This window comes from Acipenser ruthenus, chromosome 8 (genome assembly GCF_902713425.1).
Source record: "Acipenser ruthenus chromosome 8, fAciRut3.2 maternal haplotype, whole genome shotgun sequence".
NCBI classification, from domain to species: domain Eukaryota; kingdom Metazoa; phylum Chordata; class Actinopteri; order Acipenseriformes; family Acipenseridae; genus Acipenser; species Acipenser ruthenus.
The window spans coordinates 34625877-34653139 of record NC_081196.1 but is presented as its reverse complement, the minus strand read 5'-3'; the positions used below and the strand labels follow the sequence as shown (position 1 = coordinate 34653139).

Below are 27263 nucleotides of genomic sequence, written 5' to 3'. Positions count from 1 at the left end.
TAAAATGCATTTTCTTACCTCTTGTCAATAGTAACCCCATGTTTTATCTGCTGAAGATGTATTGATCCATTGCTTGTTTTATTTCTGCTTTAGTATGTAGACTTTTTTTTTTTTTTAATACAACATAAATTTAAACATGCTGTTGCTTCCTGGTGGTACCCAATCATTTCCTGTGCTGTAGGGCACAGCCAATGCTTAATAAAGGAACTGAGGACTTGACACTGTATATTAAGCATTTTATTCAGTTTAACACATTGGTATAAAGACATAGAAATATATTTGTACATACAATTCAGAACATTTCTCAACGCATTTCTTTTTTGCTGATTTCACAGTTCTGTCTTCTCCATACAGCACTGTCTAATAGCGACACCTACTGGTAGAGGCAAGAGGCTCAGTATGATTAAAACAAGGTAACAAGGCATATTGGTGGAGTGATGGAGTCATTAAAAGCATATACAAGAAATATATTTAACAATATGTGCATATTTTGTTCAATTGTGCTTTAGAAAATAGATCTTTACTCTCATTTTGAAAACAAAAAAATGTGATTTGATTTTTTCAGCTTTTTTTTGCTGCGATTTATTTTAAAATCTGAAACACTGATCTCATACAGTCCGTCTGGTTTATAGACTCCTGTCTAGCTATAGGTTAGATCTGAAGCAAAAACAACTGCATCTGACATCTTGTTTGTACTGCAGGCCCTGCTTTAGAGCTGGGTTGGACTGAAGCACAGTGGAGGCTTGGAGACTTTCCCCAGGTATGGCTTACAGGCAAGCAAACATCACGCAGACTTTTTTTTTAACATCAGAGCACTGCTTAAGGAAGTTAACCATAGTATATTTACAGGTTGTTTATACTGTGCTCTTACTGTAATTTAACTAGATTACCCATGTTTTTATTATTATAAATTTTGTTTTTACCATAGTTCCCAGTTATACACCATGCTTGCATGTGCTTTCACTACGCTTGGGCTATACAACACTATTCTTTTACCACAGTGTACTGCAGTAAATGTTTGCTATGCACATTGCCCTGGCAGTGAACCGGTAATAAAATTCATATGTCTGGTCTCTTTAGGGCATAATATTTTTTTTACATGTTGTTCAGGCACCAAAACCAAACAGGTTTAAAGCTTATACATACAACAAAAAGAAATGCTACATACACTTTTCATTGTAAAAAAAACTCAGTACTCTGTGTGCTCATTAACACCTGGCCATAAAACTACAAAAATCCTTCCTGCCAGTGTCCATTGAAATGCTGTCATACAAATATACACCATTTTAAATTTACAATAAATAATAAACTGTGCAAATAGATGAACATTGATATTTTACGTCCAACTGAACAGGAAAATTATTATTGAAAGATTGTGCGCTTGACATCATCATATTCAAAAGGTACAGAGCTTTTTAATCAGACGAAAAGGCCTTTTAATCTATATTAAAAGTGTGTGTATTTCTATATCTCATAAAAACAGTAATTATAAAACACATCCAAAATGTTTCTTTGGTATCAGCTCGGCGTATGCATACTTAAATAGTTAACTCTTTATGACCATCCCCGTATAGAAAGGTCAGATCCTTTAAATCTCAATATATCCATCTCTCAGTAACAATCATTTACTCGGCCCCTTTGTTGGTCATACTAAAGAGATTCCACTGTATCTGATACATTATGATTTCTCTATGGAGAATATATTGTTATAATAAAGTGCAAGTGTGACGTCAATAATCCGCTCATTGGAAGATAGGAATGACAAATACAACAAGGAAACAGAAGTGTTATCAAGAAGGGTGATTCTGGAATGACAAAGAACAATAAAATCCACATGGAGTGAGAACTGAACTGGCTTCCTATTCTGGATTTATCTTTGACCTGGTTAATTTTTTTTTTTTTTTTTTTTACATTCTTTAGAAAAAATAGGTTAAAGATAATAGTCTGGCATAAAGTCTGGGTTAACCGCTCACCTGAGCCAACCCTGTAACAGCTGAACTTACTAAACAGAACTGTGGATAAAATTAGCAAATCGTCTGTTTCAACTTGCTCATCATCTTCTTAATTTAAAAGCAAAGGGCCTTATTTGAAAAAAAAAGGTTTTAAGAATGTTTTTTTTTGTTGTTGTTGTTTTCTTTAAACATTCTCAAGTTTAAAATTGAATTAACTGCTAACCCTAAAACAGTCAAAAAAAGCTTTGAAGGCTCCCGAGTGGCGCATCCAGTAAAAGCACTCGCTAGAGTGCAGGATGCGCTCTATAGCCTGGACGTCGCCGGTTCGAGTCCAGGCTATCCCACAGCCGACCGTGGACGGGAGCTCCCAGGGGGCGGTGCTCAATTGGCCGAGCGTTGTCCGGGGGGAGGGAGGGTTAGGTCGGCCAGGGTGTCCTCGGCTCACCGCGCACCAGCAACCCCTGTAGTCTGGCCGGGCACCTGCGGGCTTGCCTGTAAGCTGCCCAGAGCTGCGTTGTCCTCCGACGCTGTAGCTCTGAGGTGGCTGCACGGTGAGTCTGCAGAGTGTAAAAGAAGCGGGCGGCTGACAGCACACGCTTCGGAGGAGAGCGTGTGTTTATCTTCGCCCCTCCCGAGTCAGTGCGGGGTGGTAGTGGTGAGCTGAGCCTAAAAATAATTGGGCATTTCAAATTGGGGAGAAAAGAATAAAAAAAACTAATTGGCAACGACTAAATTTAAAAAAAAAAAAGCTTTGTAAACCTTTTTCAATCCTTGTGAACTTTCATTAATCATAATATGTATCATGGTAGCAATACCAAATTAACAGACAGCATAATACTATAAAGCATTAAGCACTCTCAGTCAAGTGGAAAAAGGCATTATTTTTCCTGTATCATAGTTCAGAGCAGTAAACTCTGAAACCTTTCAACAGCAGCTGCTATGCAGATAGTGCATACAGCTCACCTTGCTTAGCCTCATGACAGTTATGTAAAGACTGTTTTTGTTAAAAGTCTTTTTGACAAATCAAATACATTTTCGGTTCCTTTTCTAGGAGGCTTTTAGGGAACTCAAGAACAGTCTAGAACACATTCTAGGATTATTAAACATCATTAATCAAAATAGACTTTAAAATAACTTATGAGTTAAACATCTGTGAATAGGACCCAAGAGGTATAACAACAACAATTATTCTCCATATACATGGAAACCATTACCATTCCCCATCAAATGAAAGCTTACTATGCAATAAATAGAATTGAAGGCCACTTCAGTTACATTACAAGTGCATGTTACGGCCTCTTTTCAGACAGCAATCTGTATTCATCACCTTTCAACCTTGAAGATGTGCAGGTTAAAACATCTACTACAGCTTTGGTCTCTGTTGAGCCTTCTTCCAAGTCAAGTAAAGCATCGTTTTTACACCTCAATCTTTTTCAGCTGCTCGTATGTCAGGAAGAACTGGGATAAGCAAGTTAAGAAAAAATCATTATTAAAAAAGGATGAAATAATTTAGAATGCGTGCCCCAGGAAATACTGAAGAAATACTGAAGAGTATTATGATCATAGGAAACTAGTGGAACTGAATGTGCTGTGGCCCCCTGACCTCATCTTGTGCCCTCCCAGGGGTCTCCAGTTTGGGAACCCTGGACTAGCCCTCTACATAGATGTAACATGCATTACATTTCATCACTCTTGACAAATCATTATTCTTTTGTAGTAGCAATTACCTTCCCTCACAGTCAAAAGAATTAAGAAAAAGTGAAAAGGATACAATGATGTTCCATGGACCAAGTCTCAGCCAGTTTGGAAAAAAACCCTTGTACAGTGCAAAAAATCCTTCTGTCCTCCAAGTCTGAAAAAACAAAACAAACAAAAAAGTGTTTTTAACAACATTTTAAATAAGAAGACATGCTAAGGCTGGTGGAACACTAGGATACATTTTGCCTGTGAGCTGTTACATTGTACAGCAGTAACTAACCTCAATGACCTGACAAACTCGAGTTACTTTTCAGCTGTCATCACAGTGCCAGACACTGATTGAACTTGCTGACCTGCAGTTCAGGTAAAAATAGCGTTGGTTGTCATATTTTTATCTGTTTCTTTTGCAATGTTGACTGACATTTTATAAAGTCAAGTGCAAAAACAGACTCATATTAATAAACAGGAGCCACAATCACAATTTAAATATTAGCACAGGCTGTAAAAGGACATAAAGTACTGTAGTCTTTATTGCTGATTATGTTTGACAGTAGATATTGGGGTCTATTAATTACCTAATATACCATCCACAATTAACTCACGATTATATTAACCTCACTGGTTTTATTCACCCTGTTTTAACACCATTGAAGACAATAAAAAAATAGTGAAAAGAGGATGGCAAAAGAGCAGGGATATACATTTAGAGCAGCGCTGTTAAGATTTGCTACTGTTTATATCATTAAAAAACAGCCCCCCCATGCAGAACTCTGACGTGGCTTTTGAAGACAGTCTGAATGAAGTGACCTGCAGTAAGCAATCAAGTGTGCCCTTGTAGCCTGCACAGGTCCCGCCCCGAATGCTTCGCTGGTTCATCATGCGAGTCCGGACTACATCAATAGGATTGGAAGTCAGAGCTCCTGCCAACCCACATACGAAGCTTGAGCTGCAACAAAGCAAACCCGCAATACCAAGTTAGTACGGCTTACCTGGCAGAACTTATCAACCTGAAGGAATTATTACCTGGGCTATCTTGCAAATGTATTGAATAATTCAAATTAGATATAAGTGATCAAACCCAGTTATTTTGCTGTTTGGCGTTAACCCGATTTTACCGGACCTGTTTTTAAACCAGTGCACCTACAGTACTGTGCTATGTATTAGTACTTATCTGTTTTTTACTGCAACCCGCTTACTAATCATGAGGACTAAACATAAACAGGTAACCTCCATTCCCCCATTGTTCTCCCCAATTTAGAAAGACCAATTCTGCATCTGCATCCAGCAACTCCCCACAACAGCTCAGGAGAAATGAAGGTCAGTAGCCAGTAGCTTGACAAAGACCAGCCTTTAAGTATCCATACTGAGCTCACCAGGCACCTGTAATTTTTTATTTTTTTTTATATACTGTATATGTTATGATGAGTATTTAAAAGTTGCAACTGAAAACATCCACTTTATTATGGTATTGTAAATGTGTTGTATACATAATAATGCCACACCTTAAAAGACCCAGTTACAAATGACATGGTCTTATCACACCCAAGTGTTTGGCTTGCAGGATTTCACAATCAGGAAGAGTGGAATATCACAAACTCTGTTATAGTTGCTTTTGGGAGTCAAAGTAACTCGCTCTTGCACTTAACTCAAGTCTTTGGCTGGGATACATGCAAATTCGATTTTGTTTTCATTACAGTGGATTATAAAAGCCTGATGTTATCAAAGTAACTCTATGCTGTGTTGCTTGGAGTACATTAATATCCTATAGACATATGTCTCATGAATTACAGCTAAAGGGTTTCTATTGGCTTCTTGGAGCTTGTGTTCTGTTCAGTAAACCGCTCTGCTATCTGCAGTGTAGGACGTGCCATTGCAGAAAGTGCTGAACATACTACTCTGTCCTCACAGAACTGATCGAGTGGAGCAATAACAGATAGACAGCTCATCAGATTAGAGAGCAATGACTAACTTAATCAATGCCACTTGGTACAATTTATTTTAAGCTATGCAAGGTGAATTTCTCGATTCAAGATTTAATTGCTAAAAGAAATTAAAAAACACCTGCCACAACACTGTCAACAGGGCAGCCAGGATGCAAGATGTTTAAAATGGTCTTACAATACTATTAATATAGCGCCTTCCATAACAGAGTTATCATAAAGCGCTGAACAATTAATAAGCCAAATCAAAAAGGTACAAAAAAAACTCGAAAGTGATTCAGCCAAGCAAATACTTAGGGAGTCTGGAAGTGTAATTTGAAAAAGCTCTTCCACCCCTAAAAACAAGGCAGAAAGAAGGAACAGAGAGTAGACCTGAGTTAGAGGAACAAAGAGAATGACATGGAGTGTAGGGCATCACCAGCTCACAGATGTAAATCAGGGCCAAGTTCACAACACGCTGTATGGTGTACAGCATCAAAAGCAGCAGTGAGATCAAGCAGTACAAGAACAGACAATTTACCAGAGTCTGCCTGAAACAGACGATCCTTAGTGGCCTTTAGCAGCTCAGTTTCAGTACTGTGTGAAGATCTAAATCCAGATTGAAATCCAGATTGTTATGTTCGAGATGTGGGATTGAAAGGTCTGTTCTCCAGAATATATGTGAAATTTCAACAACAGCAAAATCAAATCAATCAATCCATTGATTCTTCACTACCTGGCATGGGACTGAACCTTAAATCTCTCTTGAAAAGGAGATTTGAATCTCCGTGGCACCTTTCTTGTTAAATAAACAACGGTACAAAAGACTATTTCATATGTGTTTTTAGACATGTAGATATTGGGAGCGACACAGATGATTGCAATTCTTATCAAACTGCAATATCTCCCAAAAAGCACTACCAATGTTTCTGAAACACCACTAAAAGAACAGCAGTGTAATAAAGCATAGCAAAGCATAGGCAAGCACTGTAAGCACAGAGAGGAATGGTAAAGCATATAAAAAACATGGCAAAACTGTGGTAAATGCATAACATAACCCTGAGAAAACTGCAAAATCACAGTGCAGATTACCTTAATAAGGGCAGCGCTGCTCAGTTAAAAGATTACTCACACAAAGTGCGTGTAGACGGTGTCTCCCATGTGCCCAGACTTGATGAGGTGCTTCTTTGTGAGGTCATACACTGGCAGCTCCACTCCTACCACAATGGCTGCTCGCTGAGCGGTCAGGGACACCCCCTAAAGCAGAGAGCAAAGTGGGTTCCTGGTCACATGGCCTGAAACGGCTGACATTGTGTTGCAACAAAAGGAGCTTGTCTATCAAACTGCATATCATGCTACACTGGGCTCAAGAAATCTCTGTTTGCAAGACATGCTTTCCACCTGCTGAGATGAAATGACCTAGGAAGTAGTCACAGACTTTCCAAAGCAAGCAGACTTTTCTTCAACATACAGTAGTGCCAGATATTTTAAAAAGAATATCCATTCTTCAAAGCTGCACATTTGAGTGACGGACAAGTACAAAGATTATTTTGTTAGCTATAAACCACTTAAAGCCCATTTATCCGCTCTTGGTGGTAAAATTCTGTGGTGTACTGTGGGTCATTTTTGTACAGGTAAGTATAGCTAAGCCTACTGTATAGCCACAGCTTCCCACTCTTTCTACAGAAATGTCTGAGAATTGAAGAAAGACACTTACTTTCCAAAGGCCGCGAGTTCCTTCCTGCCGATAGATATCGATGAAATTGCCAATCATTCCTCCCTGCATTATGCGTCCCTGAGCCTGCATTCGTATCTACAAAGCGGAAACAAAGAATACAAGACAATACAATCAATAAAAGGACAGGCATACTGAAGAACTGGTTTGTGTTTGAATTGGTTTGAATAATTTCATATTCATCCTTCCAATGTACTATTGGATATCAGCAAAATGACAAACAATTAAGACAGTCCAAATTGATTTGAACCTCTTTATAAAACAGCAGAACACCAGAAATATTCCACAAAAATACAAAACGGAAGTCAATCTTGGTGGCAAAAATGAAAGTGTGACATACAGTGTGAATGGACGGGCTCCTCCACTACATCGCTGCTGTAACGGGGTATACCCCGCCCCTGGGTATATACAGTGCTCCCTTGCTATAACGCGGGTCTCGGGGGACACACAATATGAGCGTTATAACCAAAGAGCGTTATAAACGGGGGAGGGGGTGGGGGGCGCCATAGGACACAACACACAACTGACAAATACAAAATAAAATAACTCCCTCTCTAATGCACATATAGTGAAGCAACAATGTAACTTTTTTTTTTTTTTCTGGCTAAACAGCGGTCAGGAGTTCAGTCCGAAGCAACAGACAAGCAAACCAAGTGCGAGAAGGAGAGTGGTTCAGGTGAGGGGAAGAGGGAATGGGCTCGCCCCAGGTTCGACTGCCGCAGCAGGGCTGAAGCGTCTCATCTCCAGGAGAAAGCTGCAGCTCCTCTCGCAGCAAAACAGTAAATACATTAGGAAAGATAACCACGTAATAGGCCTAATATTTATTTAGTTATAAAATGAATGCTGAATAAGATGTCTGTGTTATAAAGTGCCAGCGCAGCTTTTCTTCAGTTCAGATACTGTATCGAAAGGGAGAGACAGAAACGGAAGTTAGACTGAGAAGTTGTTTAGTTTGAACACCGGTACTGTATTTACTGTAAAAAATATTGCATGAAATCACCAGTACAGGGAATTGGGGGACATGCTGTAGGAGTTTTATATCTGAGGCGCGTTATAACCGAGAGCCTTATAGCGAGGGAGCACTGTATGTATTCTTCTTGTATTTGTGTTCTGTTATTAATTAAAATGTATGGTATTGTGTTTTTAAAACACCAAACCATACATTTAAATAATAACACAAACACAAATCAATACATATATACACAGATATATACACAGATAAAATTACTGTGCTTATTTAGGCACTCTACGATTTAACTGGGGAAACGTAGATTTATTGGAGTTCACAAAAAAAAAACGGTAGCCTTTGCACTTCCTTTTTACCTTAATTACTGAGCTTATTGCTTCATTTAAATTGTTTTCTTTATGTTAAGTTTCCAGGGCATTTTGTTAATGCACATCTATTTATTTTTCACTGTTCTCCATTTTTTGAATGCAACTGTTCATTTGAACCTTTTTTTTTTTTTTACAAAACAGTACTCACACACATTTGGTCACCATCATAAGTGTTGCATGAAACCGGAATGTAATAATCCAGCACCGCTGCACTTAAACATTTGTATGTCAACTGATATCCCATCACAACCTTCTTCTTAAAGGCGTACAGTCTCTATACATGAACCCCCAACATCTCTCACAAGCACCTGGGTACATATTGTTAAGATATCACAACAAAAGGAATAAGCTTTCTTTTTTTTTTTGGTGCACATGTACAGCTATTACGTACTATATATCACCTTACAGTACAATAATACGACAAAATTAACTGAATAATACCCGAAAATAATCTTAATATTTTTTTTTAATAAAGTAGCCAATATAGTATTAGGTGGTGGATTGCGCCAATCGCCAGCTTATTTTGACCCCCTGCATTCATTGTTATAATTTTTGCTTTGAAAATAATTGGTTATTTTTTTAGCAGTCATTTTTAACGTTTTAGCCTCTCGAAGTGCTTAACACAGAAGACCCGCCCCTTCAACTCTCTGATTGGTTAAATGTTGTGTCAAGACGTAACACAGCTGTCACGTGGTTCCAAGATTTTTTTTTTACGCAGCAACGGCCTGCTAGAAGCGAAATCAAACCTTATTGTAAAGGCACAGTAGTATCTGCAAGACGGACAGGGCGGGTTTTTTCAGCTGGGCAGCCCGTCTGGCTGAAAAGGCCTGGGTAGAACCCAGAATAGGGGGCGGAGTCACAATGCCCAAAGTCATTGCCCTAAAGCGGTAAGCGACGTATCAGTCATGGATTGGAGGAGACGTGACTGAACTAGCTATCGTAGGGGGCGTGACTAGGGGTATAATTGGGGATGTGTCGATGTAATTTGTTCCTTTGATGTGGTTATGAGAATGACAGAGAAAGGAAACTGACTGTGATAAGCGTATCGTGAGTGTTAAGTGTTTTGTTTATTTCTAACTGTCTGTGCTTATTATAGAAGGCTAACCTCAGGGAGCCGTAGCTAAACCGCCAGCAATTAAACTCGGACTCCACTTCACCATTGTACACAAATAAACCTGTAAATCACCACTTTCACTAAGAGCACTCAGTCCGGACTTGTTACCATGTTGTGTTTGTGTCTTGTTTAGTGTGTTATTTTGGGACTGCACCCCATGGTTTGCCTCAGCGATACACATCATTGTATAGAGCCAGGTATTATTTGTCAGCAAACAGAGGTGCTTTTTCACCGTGAACTGTCTTGTCTCTATCATTCCTGAGCACCGCATCACCACGGCACCTGTGCACTACAAACCACTTTGCCACAATCCTATAAAGAGTTACTTGGTTAGCCTGTGGGAATTTTTTAACATGAAGTTCAAATGTAAAACTACCACACATTGGTTTTTGAAGCATTTTATCCCCAGTTTTCATCCTAGTACAAGTCAGTACTCCCAAATACTATCAATCAATCATATCAATAAACACTGCAACCTGAACATACACAGCACAGCATTACATCTGTCTTGACTTTGATGCAACTTCGACTGTTTTACATTCAGGTTAATATTTTATTTAATAACTGTTATCAGACTATTATACTTTTGCTGTTCACTTCCCAGGCCAGTATTTTTTTTTTTCCTTGTTCCGTTCCACAAACTAAAAATGTCGTATTCCTTTGAATTTAAGATGCACTTCAACCAATTTTTTCTTCTAAAAAAATGATTTGCGTCAAATTCGAGTACAGTATAGTGATGTGTGTTAAAAATCGCCAACAAAAGACGTGACAGCCTGAGTACACAAACAGCAATGAGACTGACTGGCAGTTGAAGGGTTCCCTAGTAGTTATCCAGCCTGTGTAGCTATGCAGTCGCCTCGAACTGGCGCTGCTGCCTCCCAATCAGCTCCGAGCAAGCCTTCCTGTTTACCACAGCAGCAGCGTTTCGTTATTAGGCTCAGTTCTAATCAAACCCCCATATTTCTCTCCTTGCCAAGCAATATCATAGTTCACAAAAAAGGGAGAACAACATGTGTAGGTAATCACAACTGAAAATGAGAAGCTACGCATAACTAATGCTCTGTGTGACAGCAGACGGCTGCAAACTGCCTCCATACACCATTTTCTTATGAGCAGACGCATCTTTATTTGACTTTTTACACGCACCCTGTGGTAGGAAGGATGTGGCCACCAACATTCCTGACTGTGTGACAGGATAGCGGCAAGACAGATACTCAGAAGCCAGGAAACTGCAGTACAAGCGCTAAAGCATACTTTAATAAACAAAAATAATACAAAAGTACAAACAAAGAGGCACATGGGCAAAATAAAGGTTTAAACAAAAACTGTTCAGGCTGGGCAGAGCCTTCACTGAACTTTTAAAAGACAATACAGACACAAAAACACCCAGGTTCTCTCACCAAACTCCTCTCCCCAAATGGAGCCCTGTGCTCTCCTTTTATGGGATATGGAACATTCTCACATGTTTTTGGCAGGGAGGAATTAACCCCATCCCTGCCAACCACCAACAACTGTCACAAACTAACATTTCAAAAACAGCACTGGCTTACTGTGTAGATGTGCTTGTGAGAAACAAAAAATGCAGACCATTGCACTGAACTGCAGTAACAGCTTTTAGAAGAGTCTTTTGTAATGGTGTTTAGGGACTACGATTTATTAAGCCTGAGCTCCACTGTAAAGTTTGCAGCACTGGAACATGTTGTTTTATACACATTTATATCAGGATAACTGTAGTCTCTGCATGTCGCCTTGGATACAGGCGTCTGCTAAATAAACAAATAATAATAATAAATAAAAAAAAATAACACTAACCGATTGCTTTTGCTTTAAGAAAACCGTAGCAAATACTTGCCAACATTATCAAACTGCTGGCAAGACCAACACTTTCTGTGTATTACAATAAGAGCCATCACCACAAAAATCATGAGTAATCCTATATCAATATTAATCACTATGTAACACAATTTTTGTTCCTGGGTAGTAAGTGTTATTTCCTAATTGCTTATGCCTCAAAAGTATAGAAAATGGCTATTATTCCCCACAAACTTTGCTTTTGTGACCAGGACAGTGATATTTTGAAATTTACCTATTTCCAACGAGAAAACGGGTGAATTTGTGTCTTTTCGTTCACATAAAGTCAGAAAAAAACAACATGTAAATCCAAATTAACATGTATTTATACTAAAGTAATACAAAAATGACTACACAAGATTTAGAAGTGAGTAGTTTTTCGAGATTTACGATTATACTGTAAATCACTTTACTCAGCACTGAATCTATCTGGAATGTTCTGGAAAATAGGTAAAATTTCAAATTATCACTGTCCTGGTCACAAAAGCAAAGTTTGTGGGGAATAATAGCCATTTTCTATACTTTTGAGGCATAAGCAATTAGGAAATAACACTTACTACCCAGGAACCAAAAAAAAATAAAAAATTGTTACACGGTGTAATTAACAAAGTGTGCAAGCGCCACCTTTCTTATGACTTCACAAGCACATGTTCATAGATCAGTGAAACAAACATGCCAGGAATGGCCGTGTTTTTACAGACAATACTCTTAAACTCCAGAACATCTAATTCAGTGTTCAGCGTTTAATGTTGGTTTTACAACAGAAAACAAGTCCAGAACTACTCTGCTCGTTTTGGTTTTACAGTGTAATCATCTCCTTCTTGTTTATATTTCCCAACTCCCAAGTGCTGCCACAATAACATACAAACATAATGAAATGCTGTTGTGTAACTTGTGCTGGCATTCACTCATGAATTCTGGCTTCCCTTTCTAATTTAGGCTCAGCTTTCCCTTTTTAAAATTGTAATTCACCCCACGTGAGCCAGAGTACAAAGTGATAGAACAGGGAACAATCAAGTGATCGGAATGTGTAGAAAACCTTTCAGTTGCTTAGACAACAACAACAACAACATGATGCCTGGAACAACTTGTAACCAGGCCTGAGAGAGAGTTTATACATTTCCAAACATTGTGTAATCAAAGACATTACAAAATGATACTGCAAAATTCTACGGGAAGCCATAATAGTAGTACAGTATTTCATGTTAGATTTTGAGATGTCACATTTTTTCATTAAGTTTATGGAACACTACAAAGCAGTATGTAATTCAATATGTTAACGTAACATTACTCAGCAGCTTTCATTTGACTTTCTGAAGCAAAATGTGTTAATTATATAGGGTAATGCAAAACGTTCTGTAAAAGCATTCTTAGTGGTCTGGGTTACTAATCCAATATTGAGTTATTCACATTTTTATAAAAATCTGCCTTTAAAAGGACTGAGCTCATCTGGAGAATCCCAAATGCCAGGACTGTCTTCCTTATTCTATTCAAACCGTGTTACAATGTGACCTTTCAGCTTAGCCCCATGTACTCCCAAGTATATATGTACAATGAGGAAGATACACAGTCACAGCAGAAGGATTTCTCAAGATAAGCTCAAAGAAGCTCAAAGCTAGGAAAAGCCATATTTAAAGTGCTAATAACATTGGAGCAACACTAGCCATAGGTGCAAACACCATAAAATGGTTAAGGTAAATGTACCTACTCTTTTTTTCAAAGTAAAAAGTACCGTTACATCCCTAACATAAGAAGTATGGATCTGAAACGGTTTGTGACGCAAGAGCTGTAACGGTTTTACAAACCAACTTGAACCATACCAGTGGTGTTCAGAAATGCTCTTCTGAAGGTAAAGAATGAAATGAACAGGTCTTACAAATACTAGCACCCAACCAACACAACCAACAGGAACACAATCCTCTCCTTACTTTCAATACATCCGTGGGGTTAGCAATGGAAGATGAGATCACTCCAGACAGAACTCCACACAGAACGTTGATCAGCAGGGACTCCTCTACAACAAAAAAACAACACATATTCCGTTAGTTATTTATTCAATGGGTAAACAGTGCTTTATGATCAAATGATTAAACCCTGGGGTGGAATTCAGCAGCTATTTTGCATCTGAACACCGTATAACACTCTCGAATTACAACATGCTATTTGAAGCCTATTCTGCAAAGTGGATGGGGTGGTGATCTCTCCACCAGGGGGTAGGCTGACCAAAAAACGCATTTAACATTGAGATCCCAGATCAGACTCTATCTCTGGTCCCAGAGATGAATGGTAACTGCTCTAACCACTGAACCACTATGAATGAGATTGAACACAACAGACCAGCGGCCCTCATATACAGTATTTCTTCCAACCAGGTCCTAAATTAGCTGAACAAGGCCAATTGACTAACTTAGAACTTGACTGGAACAAAGACCTGGTCTGTAACTCAAGGCACAGAGTTCGGAACCATTGCAACAGAACAGCAGGACCACAGAGGCATCAGCAAGCAGGTCTCAGCTTACAAGACTACAAGTAAACCATTCCTTTGTTGTCCAAAAAATAAAGAAGACTAGCAATAGAATTGTGAAAACTTTACTGGCGTGCGCAGTGCAGCATATCATCCTAACACAACCTCAAGATAAAACACCAACTATCAGTACTTTGAAGAAGTAGATTATACAGTTATACCAAGCAGCCATGTCATCGAAGGCTGACTGTCCATACAGGATTGTCATAGAATATGTACCATTATGTCATATGTTGCTGTCCTGTCCTCCCCTTTACAGATACAGGAGAGGGAACAGTTAATAGAAGCAGATGTTTCCCAAGGAGAACCAGTTTGAAGTGCAGTGTTGGAAATCATTGGAATGGGAAGACAAGATCCAGAAGCACTGGGAACAATGCCAGTGTTATTAATAGAGTAAACAATGAAATTGAGGAGTGTGTCAGGGCAGAGTATATAGACATTTCTCTCATTACCTTCTGGGTTGTCAACGAACAGGCGTTTGAAGCTCTGGTATGTGCCAATCTTTATCGTTCCATAGGAAGCCTGCCGCAGCACAGCAGGGGCAATCCTAAAATACATTAAACACTGTCAACTGAACTTCAGAAGTACTGCAATTATAGTTTAAACATTTTGTCTCAAGAGCTTACAGTAGCTATGCTCCCTGTGTGTGGAACGCTCTGCCAGCAGACATAAGGAACAATGGCTTCATGCAAACATTAATTCTAAAACACATTTGTTTAGTTTAGTTTAACATCTTTCTGCAGGTCCTAGGTTTATTTGTATAGTGCTCTGAGAAGCTTGTTCATTAAAGGCTCTGTATATGTGCATATGTTTGATTGACTGATCGATGGATTATTCAGTAGTTTATGTTTTTTTTTAGACTTTGTAGGTTGTTTCCTGTTCTGTTTAAAAAAATACAAAAAAAATTAAGAAATGTTTGTTCTGAACAACAAGCTTCCCACCTATATAAAATAAAACAAACACAGCACCAGTCACATTCATTCTGACAATACCCAGTCAAAAAAAAGGATGTTTGCCAACTTCAAATAATACTGATCTGGAAGAATGAAGAATAAAACAAGGAATGCCCAGAGATGCCAACTTATCAAAGGAGAAATTAGTAGCATGTGCCAAGCGAAGCAAGGTTCTTAGGCTCTGGCAAGCCATTGACCTAATTTTTGCTGTTCTATAATTTTGGTAATTGTAAACACATGGGATTTAGAAATTTAAAATACCCAATAAAAATACTTAACCCTTTGCGGTCCTATGTCGGACCTACATTTTTTGCTTGACTTCTGATTCCTATTTTAATTGATAAGCAACCAAGTAAACATGCGGATGATAGATAGCAAGGTAACATTTGCGCAGCAGATTCTGAAGAACCTCTAAACCAGTTACTAACAAACCAGGTTCAGAGCTTTTAGTATCTCATTTAAAATGCCACAATAAACCGTCAGTGAAATACAGTATTAAGAACAATTAAACAGGAAAAGATGCACATTGTATTGAAATAATATTTCATAAACATTTAGGGAGTATCCAGCATTTCTTTATTTAATAAAAATCGTAGCATTATACCCAGTCGACATAGCGCCATAGCAGAACCTCCAAAATAGTAGTTGCTACGGCCAAATTGTAGCCGTTGGCATCTCTGAATGCCAGAAACAGTTTATATTTAGACAAGTGGTCCCAAGATATGGCCAGTGAAAATATGGGCCTCAGGGACTAACAATCATGTATATCCATAGAATGTAGAACTGATTCTTGGTTGTAAAGATTTGTGTTTGAAGGTACGTTGTATTGTCTATGAAGGTACAGACTGTGTTTAGGAATACCTTTTAAACAGCCATCAAGACACAGTATTTTAGTACAGATTGCAGCACAGGGCTGTGAACCAATGGTCGCTGCTATGAACCAATGTATGCAAGCTGCCTACCCAGAATATAATGCTTTCAATCCTTCTTCTTTGTATATCCGGACAAGGGCATGAACCATCCCTCGGTATCGAATCTCTTTGTGTTGGGCATCACTGACCTGGCCTTGCACCTGAAGTCGGGTCTTGGTGAGGTCAATAGGGAAGGTACCTAGAATAAAGAAATTGTGTTTGTTATTTAAAGGATAGAATCTGCGTAACTGTGAAGTGTTTCAGTGTATAGTATGCCGCTATTGCCAAAAGTTTTGCAGCACTTAGAATTTTAAATATATGAATATAGTTTTGATATTTTATTTAACATCATGTAATCAGACACATTATAAAATGATACTGCAAAAGTCTACCGGAGACCATAATAGTAGTACAGTATTTCATGTTAGATTTCGAAATGTCACATTTTTCAATTGTTTTCAAGTTTTTTGTTAAGTATATGGAAAATGACAAAGCGGTATGTAATTCAATATGTTAACATACCATTATTCAGCAGGTTTCATTTTACTTTATGAAGCAAAATTAGTTAATTCTATTTGGTGATGAAACTTTTATAGTTCATGCAGTTTTTTTTTTTTTTTTTTTCAAATGATGTCTCAATCCTAAAGATTCTTGATGAAGCAAAACCTTTGGCCATAGCTGTATGTTTCAAACCTGCTTGTAAATGAGACCATTGACTCAATTTTGTTACTCCACATTCAAATTATAAAAACCAAAGAGAAGAGGTCAAGCTTACCACATTCAGCAGTTACGGAAGCCAAACCTCCATACACAAAAGGCTTCCAATTGAAGTTAGACATAGTAAATGTTTGAGGGAAAGTCTTTAGCTCTGTGAAACAAAGAAAGGAAAACACTTAATTTGTAACTCACTTGTATAACTAGTTTTTAGGTGGGTAGTGTATGCTGAAAAATGTGTTTATCTCTGGAGGAAGGGTGTTGGTTCTGTGGATAATTGTAGCCCACCAGGCATGGCCATATATTGTGTGGCAAGGTGGGGGAATGGACAGAAAAGTGTGTGTGTGCATGGGTGTTGGCTGGAAGGGAAAAAGGGATCCTGCCTGGAATGTGGCAGGCAAAAATGGGTAATTGCCTATCAAGTAAGCCTCAGGCACATGGCACAAAAGCAGGCCTTTGTTCTTAGTATTAGGGTGTTGGAGAGATAGGTTGACTGATTGAAGCACAAGATGAGACCTGTGTGGTCACAGGGAACATTTAAAAAAGTACTGTGTAAACTTGTTTGTATTAACCGCACCTAGCAGCATCTCCACTGGCTGCATATAGTGGGAGTCTATTTAAGGCAGAGTAAAAGTCAGGGCATTATGATCCTGATACACCCGATAGACACCATCTACTTGGGAGGGGGAGCATCCGGGATATTCTGTAATATATCTTTTGTTCTGCAATTAGACTTCACTGTAGACTGATAGTGTATATGTTGGCATTTTTTATATATCAAGCCCACTATGATTAATAATTGTTAGTAATAAAAGTGAACTGAACCCAAGCAATGAGTTACAGTAATCCGTTGTGTATCCGCCCGGTCACATATCTGCCCTAACGGTGTATCCGCTAATGCAAAATAGCTACTGGAAATGAAAGCAAGTTGTGCTTACAATTGAATTTTTATTTTTTTCAAATCAAGTCTCCTAGAAGAGCCAGCCTGCTGTGTGCGATTACCAGGTGTGGAATCTAATCAGACGGTAGGTGTGTTCCAGCAGGGCATCAGGTTAAAAAGGTTCCATTTATTCACTTCAGGTCTGCTGCAAAGCCAACTGGGCTAAACAAGCTGAAATTTGCCTGCAATCTGAGAGAGAACCAGGGTTGGATATCGAAGACCGCCGACAGCCAGGCGAGTGCCGCAGTTTGTTTATTATTGAACAGAGAAGATTAGTTCAGCGATTGTAGATCCCTCCAAAGTTTTCGTACACTGTGTTGTATGTGCTCCGTGCGTTCCCATTGCTGGTAGTGTCGCGTGAGCTGTTCAGTGTGTTGATATGTAAGTAAACCCTGTTTGCCTGCAGGGTGTATCAACTTCAACCTCCGTCTCGATCTCCTGCCTGTCACTCAGCAGCGAATGCACGCACCCACATGGAAGACGGCTACCTTGTCACAAGCATTAATCCCCTATATCTTTCAAAACAAGGGGTTTTAGGCCAGCTCCCTAATAAAAGCTGAATCTCAAAACAATAATTGTGTGAAGTAATTGTTACAGCTGTGTAAAATGAATCCTGTTTTAAATACCATTAATCTGACTTTTTACATATCCGCCCTTACTCTGGTCCCACCATGATTGTATACGCGACAGACTACTGTATTGTCTATTTTATGCTTGCATATTATGTCACCTTTATTATCTCATATTAACTGTAATATGATGTTGGATCATTTCATGCCAACTCAACTAGTGCCGTTGCCCGTCCGTCTCAGATTTTCCTAGAAATATTCACATGGGGGTTTTCAGACACGCTGAGTTCAGAAATGATAGCCATTATTTTTATTTATTTATTTATTTATTTATTTATTTTTAAAAATGTCCCCTTCGACCTGTGACCTTGCAAAGGTCAACCTGAAGTGAGAAAGGGACCTTGACCAGAAAAATCACCCTGGGTGCAATTTAGATGCTACCAGCATGTGTTGCACCGTTTTCTACGCTACTTTTTCTAATGACCTAGAAACTATGCAACTAAACATTGCAATCAGTCAGTGGGTCATTACATTGTTTTCAAGGATGGCACGGGTGTGACAATAGATGAAAGCGTCAGGTTAAAATTGTCACCCATACAAATACAATAAACCTAGGAAAGTTGCTCTCTTTGGACTAGTTTGCAATGGTTGAAATGGAAATAAACATAGTACATTAATCGTGAGAATTCCCCAAGATTAATATTATATTTAAAAATGCATAGTATGGAGGACCAAATATGCTGGGATAATGTTAGAAAACTGGTCTGGGTGGGCATGTATGCAAGCCCATTGAATTCCCAGATGTATTTAAACGTTTTGTCAATCTAGCTTCTTATTATGCTGAAAGGGGCGCATTGCTTAACGTTTTTTCCTGGCTTATTTCACCAGTTTCGTAGAACACAATTCAGTTCTTCTTCACAAAACTGGTCTGCCATCTCCTGCCGTGGAGTCGTAAGTCATGTAACAAAACGATAACAACCTTGTACAAAATGAAATGGTTCAACGTCATGTGTCTCTCAATCGACAAGCAATTCTAATATTATGGTGAAAGAAAAGAAAAAAAGTTTGACAACACGGTTGTTCAATTGTGTATAGCACCACCGCGCACGAATTCCATATATGCATTTATATTACATTAATTTTGTGAGAGCATTTAAATCAAATTTCGAATTCCCTGACGCATTCCACCAAATTCACAACCTTTAAAAAATATATAAGGTACAGTTAAGGCGACGTGCAATGTTGAGGACTGTCGGGACATATCACAAGTGTGAAGTATAGTAAACAGTAAGTTTAACAAACTACAGTTAGTACCAAAATAGAGGTCTCAAAGTCGGCTTAGAAACCAGTTTCTCCGTGAAGTATAACTTAACAACAATTTTAAATATACAAATCAGTAAATTTGGGGATGATGTCATGACGGATGATGATTGCACTTTCCTTTATCTATGTGTTTCTTTAAAGCGTCCCTTCAAGAATACTGCACGTATTTTAATTAATACATGTTCGTTTTCTCAAACAACCTTATCAGACCCCATGCCCCGGCTCCTCAAAGCATCACAGAGAACACAGAAATCTGCAATGTCGGTTTTGTACTTACTTCTGTTCTGGTGAAAAATTAGTGTCTTGTTCAATGCTTCCGCTGTTGCTCCCTCAGAGACTATCGCAGACACAGTCCGATCTTAACAACGTTACAATAATGTTAAAAGAAAGAAAAAACTTAAAGTTAAAGATTTCTAAAACAAAATAAAAAGGTTTCCTCGGGCAAGGCACAGTTATGCTTACTCTACCTAAGTGGTAATCAGAAGGAAGCAACTCGTGGTATAAACTCTGAACGTAATTTGGAGACATTCGTGTGCACGAAAAAAATACAACAGACTCCACCCTGCCCTCCAAGTCTGATTGGACCATCAAATGTCCCGCAAATACATTCTGCAGCATGATCTGGAAAGGAAATTTGCTTCTTTTTTTAAACACAAAACAATTCCTACTTATCCCTCTAGGAATCACATTGATTATTTTTTTTACACTGTACCGAATGTATGTACGGTATTTGTTCATTTAACCAGGAAATGTACCCATTGATACGAGACAAAAAATACTGAATAAATATGACATCTCTATTTGTTAACGTAGACTGAGGGAGAAGCATTGGCAGGAGGTTCTAAGCAATTCCCAAATACGATCTTTATAACCAAAGAAAGAAAAATGATCACATTCCATCTTCATACTATGATGTGTTTAACGGATTCTGATTCTGTACACTCCTCACATTTCCCCATCTTTGTTTCCAACTGTATTATTATTATTATTATTAGTCATAGAATGTCAGTCATTGATTCCAACACCCTTAATTACAACTTGAGTCACTAATGTGGTGGAGTTGAAAGTGTATGATATTTTGACATCACAGAATGTGTGAAAATTGTACAGCTGATCTGCATCCATCAAACTTTGGTGTCTTCAACAGATAATTGCCACAGTATGACATGTTGACAGTTCACAAGCAACAATCAAATTGTTACCTTCATACATTGACTTGCCAAGGTATGCCATTTTGACAGCAGAGCAGCAGCCATGAAATGTTGGTACCTTCAATAAAGAACATTATCAAAGTATGATATATTTTAGGCATCAATCAATTTATAGACCTAGAAGTTTCCAAATGAGTGTACTACATTTTCACAGCACACGTGTATTTTATTTATTTATAAATTATTATTATTATTATTATTATTGCTATAGATATGGTCATGGTGTGAGCTCCGATACAATTTGTCATGTTGTTGATATTAGTTTGAAAATAAGTAATGTTAATTGGATTACATCATTTTAGTTTGCTATCAGTATATCATTTTCAGAATCTGTATATATATATATATATATATATATATATATATATATATATATATATATATATATATATATACACACACACACACACTACCGGTCAAAAGTTTTAGAACACCTCAATTTTTCCAGTTTTTATTGAAATTTATGCAGTTTAATGTCTCAATGTACTCTGAAATTAAAGCATAGAACAAATAAACAATTGGAGATAAAAAAGAAATCATGGAATTGTTTTGTTTAACAAAATTTAATCTAAATTTTTGACTCATCAAAGTAGCCACCTTTTGTAGATATAACAGCCGAACACGCTCGTGACATTCTTTCTACAATGGAAATCAAATATTGTTTGGACAGTTCTTCCCAACACTGTTGCAGAAGTTCCCACAAATGTGTTGCACTTGTAGGTTGCTTTGCTTTCACCCTTCTGTCCAGTTCATCCCAAACCAGCTCGATGGGCTTTAAAGTCTGGAGACTGTGCTGGCCATTCCATGATTTGAAGCCTACCGTCTTGTTCTTTTCTTCTAAGGTAGTTCTGACATAGCCTGGAGGTATGTTTTGGGTCATTATCTTGCTGTAGGATGAACCCGACCAACCAGGCGTATACCAGAGGGTATTGCATGGCGCTGCAAAATGCTCTGGTAGCAGTTTTGGTTCAGGGTGCCAATTACTTTGTGCAAGTCGCCGACTCTGGATCCAGCAAAAGAGCCCCAGACCATCACGCTTCCTCCTCCATGTTTGACAGTTGGTGTCACACACCGAGGAACCATCCTTTAGCCTACTCGACGGCGTACAAAAACCCTGCGTGATGAACCGAAGATTTCAAATTTTGATTCATCGGCCTATAAGACCTTCTTCCAGTCTTCAGTAGTCCACTGGCGGTGCTTCATGGCCCAGGCAAGCCTCTTTTTCTTATTTTGCCATCTTAGCAATGGCTTTCTTACTGCCACTCGACCTGTCAAACCTGCAGCTCGAAGTCTTCTCTTCACAGTTGAAACTGAGACTTGCTTACTTCGACCAGTGTTAAGCTGTTGTCCTGTGAGCCGCCTATCACGCAAGCTGTTGACTCTCAGAAACTTGTCTTCTGATTCTGTTGTGGCTTTGGGTCTGCCAGACCATTTCCAGTTTCCTCTAGTTTCCAAGTGCCTTTTGATGGTGTAGGAAACTGTACTCACTGACACCTTAGCTTTCTTTGCAATTTCTCTAAAGGAAAGACCTACACTTTTAAGGGTTATAATGGTCTGTCTGTCTGTCTTCCTTTGTTAATTGCCTTTTTCTCGCCATTATGAGAGCAATATACTACTTCCTGCAGTACAATACTGTCCAAATAATGCTTAAGAGGGTGTAGTAACACAGTCTGTTCCAACACTGCTTTTATACAGACAGAGGGTTTGTAAGTAATCAACAAAAGTTGGGACACCTGTAGGAATTGTTAGCATCAACTTTCAAGGCTTAATTTACTTCCACTGCTGCAGAACAGCTGTAAGTTGTTAACCCATTACTTGTTCCCTGAAAAAGGCCTTTTTGTATAACTCTGAAATGTACATTATTTTTCAGTTTTTGGTAACCTAAACTTTTTTTTTTTTAAATTTCAATAAAAACTGGAAAAATGGGGGTGTTCTAAAACTTTTGACCGGTAGTGTATATATATATATCTTTTTTTTTTTTTTTAACTATTCTCTTATAACTACCTAGATGAATTGTTGGATTACATTTTGATGCAGGTACCAGATTTTGACAAAGTACCAAAAATCGAAGTTTATGTATATCATAGTCATGATTCTATATGGAACACCTGTAGCAAAGCTGAATGTTACACTGGTACAGCAAGCTACAGGAGAAAAGTTATAGTCAATGTGAAGTCCGTATAGATCTCATATAGATCATCTAAACCAGAAAATCCAGTGTATTTCACGATGATGGTGCAATTACATGCGCTTAAGTTAAACATATAACACTATTATTTTAAGAACTTGCCTATATACTCAATTCATGAACGAATGGCAACGTTTTGGGGAAACTGGGCGCTTCTTATGATAGGGAAATTACAAGGCTTATAAAACGGGTACTGTTCTACCTTGTATATCTTTAAATGTATCCCCTAAAGATACAAATTGGTTTAAACTTGTTACTTAGGTATCTCATATTGTATTCTAGTTGTATTTGCACTTATTGTAAACTATACTGTGTTTAAATATTGTTTTTGCACTGTATCATCATATAATAATAATAATAATAATAATAATAATAATAATAATAATAATAATAATAATCACTGCTCTAGCGCCGTTTACACAAAGAATATTAAAAATGATTTCCATTACATGAGAGTAAACTCAAAATAAAATACATATCAAGATTACAGTACAATTAAGAGCAAGGTACAAAATACAATGACTTAAATCCTAATAAGTAATAAGAGCAAATACAAAACACTAGGATATGATATCGGAGCAATTCAAGAGCAGATAACAGTGTTGATAGTTACGTCAGGGTTAGATACGAGTGCAAGTGAAATACAAAATACAGATTGGATTACGTGCAGGATTAAATAAAAAATGATTTCCATTACATGAGAGTAGATGTTAAAACATCATGCTGATTTGAACTCGGCTCTCACCAAGATAAGCACCAACTAAGACGTAGCTTTACAGTAAACTAATGTGATCCATCTGTGTCTCCATCCATTTTAGTTTCCTTCCATATGATGATGTAGATATCGTTCTGCCTGGTGATGGCTTAAGTGTAATGCTGGCTCCAGGGATCACCTTATTTTGCCTCCCCAGTGCATCAGCACACACAACGGCTGCGATGCTGGCTCCGGGGATCAACCACAGTGCGGTCTCCCCAGCGCATTAGCATGACAACCGTCTGGATTGAGCTAAGTAGGGTATATCTCTGGGGTCTTCAAGTGGGCACCTTCCATCCTCGGTGTTTCGTCGACTAGCCCACGACACCTCAAGAGGGCCCGAGTGTTGGGAAACATGAAGCCGTAAAAAGGTACCTACCCTAGTTTTGCAGACTTTGGTAGAATGCGAGAATATACTAAATGAACAAATATAGTTCCAGGGAAGAAAAAACAAACAAACAAACAAAAAAAACAAAAAACAGAAGGAACCTAATCGTACCTATAGAACAACCAGGAAGGAACCGTAGGGCCACCTATACCGACGCGTTAACATCGGTTTGCTGCAGACACATACGGACGAAACCTTTATGAAGAGGATTATTTTGTGTTACTCCCATGGCGTTTTAACATTTAAAACAGCTAAGCAGAGTCGTCTACATTACTAGTTGTTTTGGGTCTCCTAGGCAGTGGTGTAATCAGACCGCGCTGGAACGGTACCTGTTTTCTATTGGCAGAACCTTGACTTAAAAATTAACTTAAGACTCTTTACCGATTTGTTATTAAAATGCTTATATGGCGCCCGATCGCTTTTCCCGTGGGGAAATCAAATTAGTCTTTCTGCGCCTTGTCACTAGGAACAAAACAATCAGTGTCCAGTTCCATACATACCAGTTTTGATGGTACACTTCGAATCAGTCTCTGATAACCGGCGCGTATTTTATGTTTGCAGACAAGAGCACACTTCCTGCACAATTGTCGGATTTCAGTCAGTCGTCCTTGTGATGCCATGAAGAAAACATAAGGGACTTCTATTACAAGCCAGTAGTACTTTAAAAAGGCTTACAATTTTATTTAGTAAAAATGCTGAAGACGGCAAAGTGCATACGACTGTGGACATAGGGGTTAAAGCTGCTTTGTATATCAGTCAACTGGCTTAGTATGGCACTTTGTGCCCTGGGGGTAACATTGTAAATGTACATGGAAAACGCGCAGGTAATGATGTTATAAACTATTTATTTATCTTTGCTTTCTCTACAGTACCAATTGTCGGCAGATAGTTTTTAAAAATACACTTTAAAGCAATTCTAATTGTACTGATACAGTTATTAAATTGCTAACGAATAAAAACATAAATGAGCGTTTGTAATTTTATTGGATGCAGAGCTCCAGAAAAAAAAGACAAACCACCGAAGACAACATTTACCCGCTATAGATGCTTTCAGAAAAAGCCAAATTTGGCTGCACCGATCAAGGGGAAGTAGCCTAAAAGTCGCATGCAGTACCTATTAAGTGTTACCTCAAGTTAAATGTACAGCTTTGTTTGAGAAAAAAAAACAACAACAATATGTGCCGGTGTTATTCAGGTATGAGAGTAAAAAGTGGTACTTTATTGCTCGGCCATGCCTAAACAACTTCCGCTAAGAAAGCAGGAAAATGCCCATTCGTTATGCTGTTTTCGGTCTTTTACATCGTTGTTAATGTAATTTATCATATTTTTCCACCATCAAGAAAATGGTATGCGAATATTTACCATATGCAATACACTGGTTGTACTTTTTTTTGTTGTTGCTTATGCAACCTTCCTGTGGACGCCTCATTTTGTCTTGTTCTTCATGAATAGTTGTTTTTAAATTATTATTATTTTTATAGAATTTGATTGTCTGTTTCCAGTTTAGGTTTGCAAAAAAATAATGTATAATTCATGATAAATGTACCTCTGTTTGACAATAGAAAAACACAACACATCGCAATTGATTGCACCTGTACTAAAATCTCACAGCGTACCGCTTTCTAGCGCGTACCACATTATGACGATGTACCACTTTATAACACTACACCGCATGGGCATCCACAGAATTAATTCTAGAGGGGGGGGGGCAAGGTGTTTAAAAGTAGTCGGGTAACGTGGTTTTGTATTGCATAATAATTCTTCTAAGCTTCATTTACATTAACAACTCAAACAATCTAAAATCCCATGAAAAACAATACTGTACATGTGCCCCCATTAGGGTTGCCCAGGTGTGTGTGTTGGGGGTTCAGTTCGTAATTTTATTCAAATATAGATGCACAGAAATCGTATCCTGCGAAAAAAAAAAAAAAACTTTGCACAGTGGAGATTTTGAGAGTAGCTCATACCCAAACGGCAATGAACAGTGGTAACCCTGGCCTCCATATTGACTCCGATTATCAAATTCAGACTAACGAACGTCAAGAAATAGAGTACCATTGTTTAATCTAATTAGTAGTAAAGTACCTTACTGATCCGGGGTTCTTTGCGCTCCTGGTTGTTTGAATGTGTGAGTTCTTTAACATGGCGCTGCCTTTCTGTCCTGTAATCTGCACACTGAAAGCAAGTGATTTCCCGCCAGCGAAAAAAAAAAGGTCCTGCCCAAGAATAAGATAGATTTTTTGGGGGGAGGGGTCTCACTATTTATTATTTATGACGTGTAAAGTAAATTACTAACAATTAATAAATATAAACATGTTATATGCATTGTGAGACCAAGAAAAGGTCAAATTTCAGGGTAATGCATTTTAACAAGATCTATTTACATATTTGTTCTTAACCAATTTTTTGGTCTGAAAAAGATGACTGTATATTGAATTGTGTTTTGTGAACTTTAGCAAAGACATACCTTATTGGTTTTTGCATACAAATCTTAGAAAAAACTTTTTTTTTTTTAATATATAAATTTGTCTGCTTTCTTTAGCCTTCTATGGCATACAGAAAAAAAGTAGTATGGTGACCTTTCAGTTTCATGTTTTTAAAACATTTCTTTACATCTGTTCTTTTGAAACAAACAAAAAAAATGCATGTCTTATCGCAAAATGTTGCTATTATGAATTACATGCAGTAAAAAGCACTTGTAAGGGTCAGTCAACACACGGATTTCCTAATGGAAATCTGTTTTTAGGAATTCAGAAATGTTCTCGATCTGTGTGCCTCCATAGTTACTCTGTGTTTAGAAGCAGTGTTAGCCCATTTCAGTCCATCGTTTCTGACCACTTTACACTTAGACAGGCATACACGGGATTGAATCGCTCGTTGTGATCAATTCAGCTTCCTCTGTTGGTACATGTGTGATCGAGGATGTTTTATAAACAAAATGAGGTTTAAAACACATTTGGAAGCAAACATTCCTTTCACTTTGAACGCTGGCATCTTCACGCTCGCTGTCAGAACTGCAGTAAATGATACAAAACACGACGCAAAACGTATGCAAATGAGCAAAATGGTACCGAGTCGTCAAACACACGTGACCTTTCCTTAGCCCTACCTTAAATTAACATAATTTTTGTCTGGAGTCATTTATTCGCCAGCATCTGTGTTTTCGTTGTGTTTAACAGTAACT

The 27263-nt window shown here is 38.1% G+C and overlaps 1 protein-coding gene across 3 annotated transcripts; it reads right to left on the bottom strand.

Moving 5' to 3' along the window:
• Nucleotides 1–219: 219 nt before the first annotated feature.
• LOC117406798 (kidney mitochondrial carrier protein 1) lies at nucleotides 220–26305 on the bottom strand. 3 transcript variants are annotated; one of them, XM_034011117.3, is made up of 10 exons: nucleotides 26165–26305; nucleotides 16768–16860; nucleotides 16044–16191; nucleotides 14581–14675; nucleotides 13533–13618; nucleotides 7287–7382; nucleotides 6702–6826; nucleotides 4458–4596; nucleotides 3724–3804; nucleotides 220–3410 (listed from the first exon to the last, which is right to left on the bottom strand). In XM_034011117.3, exons 2-10 carry the CDS (start codon nucleotides 16829–16831, stop codon nucleotides 3369–3371), a joined length of 876 nt encoding a protein of 291 aa, XP_033867008.1. In that variant the 5' UTR covers nucleotides 16832–16860; nucleotides 26165–26305; the 3' UTR covers nucleotides 220–3368. The 3 variants fall into 3 exon arrangements, with proteins under 3 accessions (XP_033867008.1, XP_058884832.1, XP_033867007.1); XM_059028849.1 differs by having other exon boundaries at nucleotides 26170–26305; XM_034011116.3 differs by lacking the exon at nucleotides 26165–26305 and adding an exon at nucleotides 19816–20113.
• Between the last annotated feature and the right edge of the window lie 958 nt (nucleotides 26306–27263).

Coding starts and splice junctions, on each gene's coding strand:
- LOC117406798 (XM_034011117.3), bottom strand. CDS start 16,831: ATGTCTAACTTCAATTGGAAGCCTTTTGTGTATGGAGGTTTGGCTTCC. Junction 14,676..16,043: donor TTGAAAGCATTATATTCTGG/GTAGGCAGCTTG, acceptor AATGTATTTTAG/GATTGCCCCTGCTGTGCTGC. Junction 13,619..14,580: donor GTTCGTTGACAACCCAGAAG/GTAATGAGAGAA, acceptor TTTTTGTTGTAG/AGGAGTCCCTGCTGATCAAC.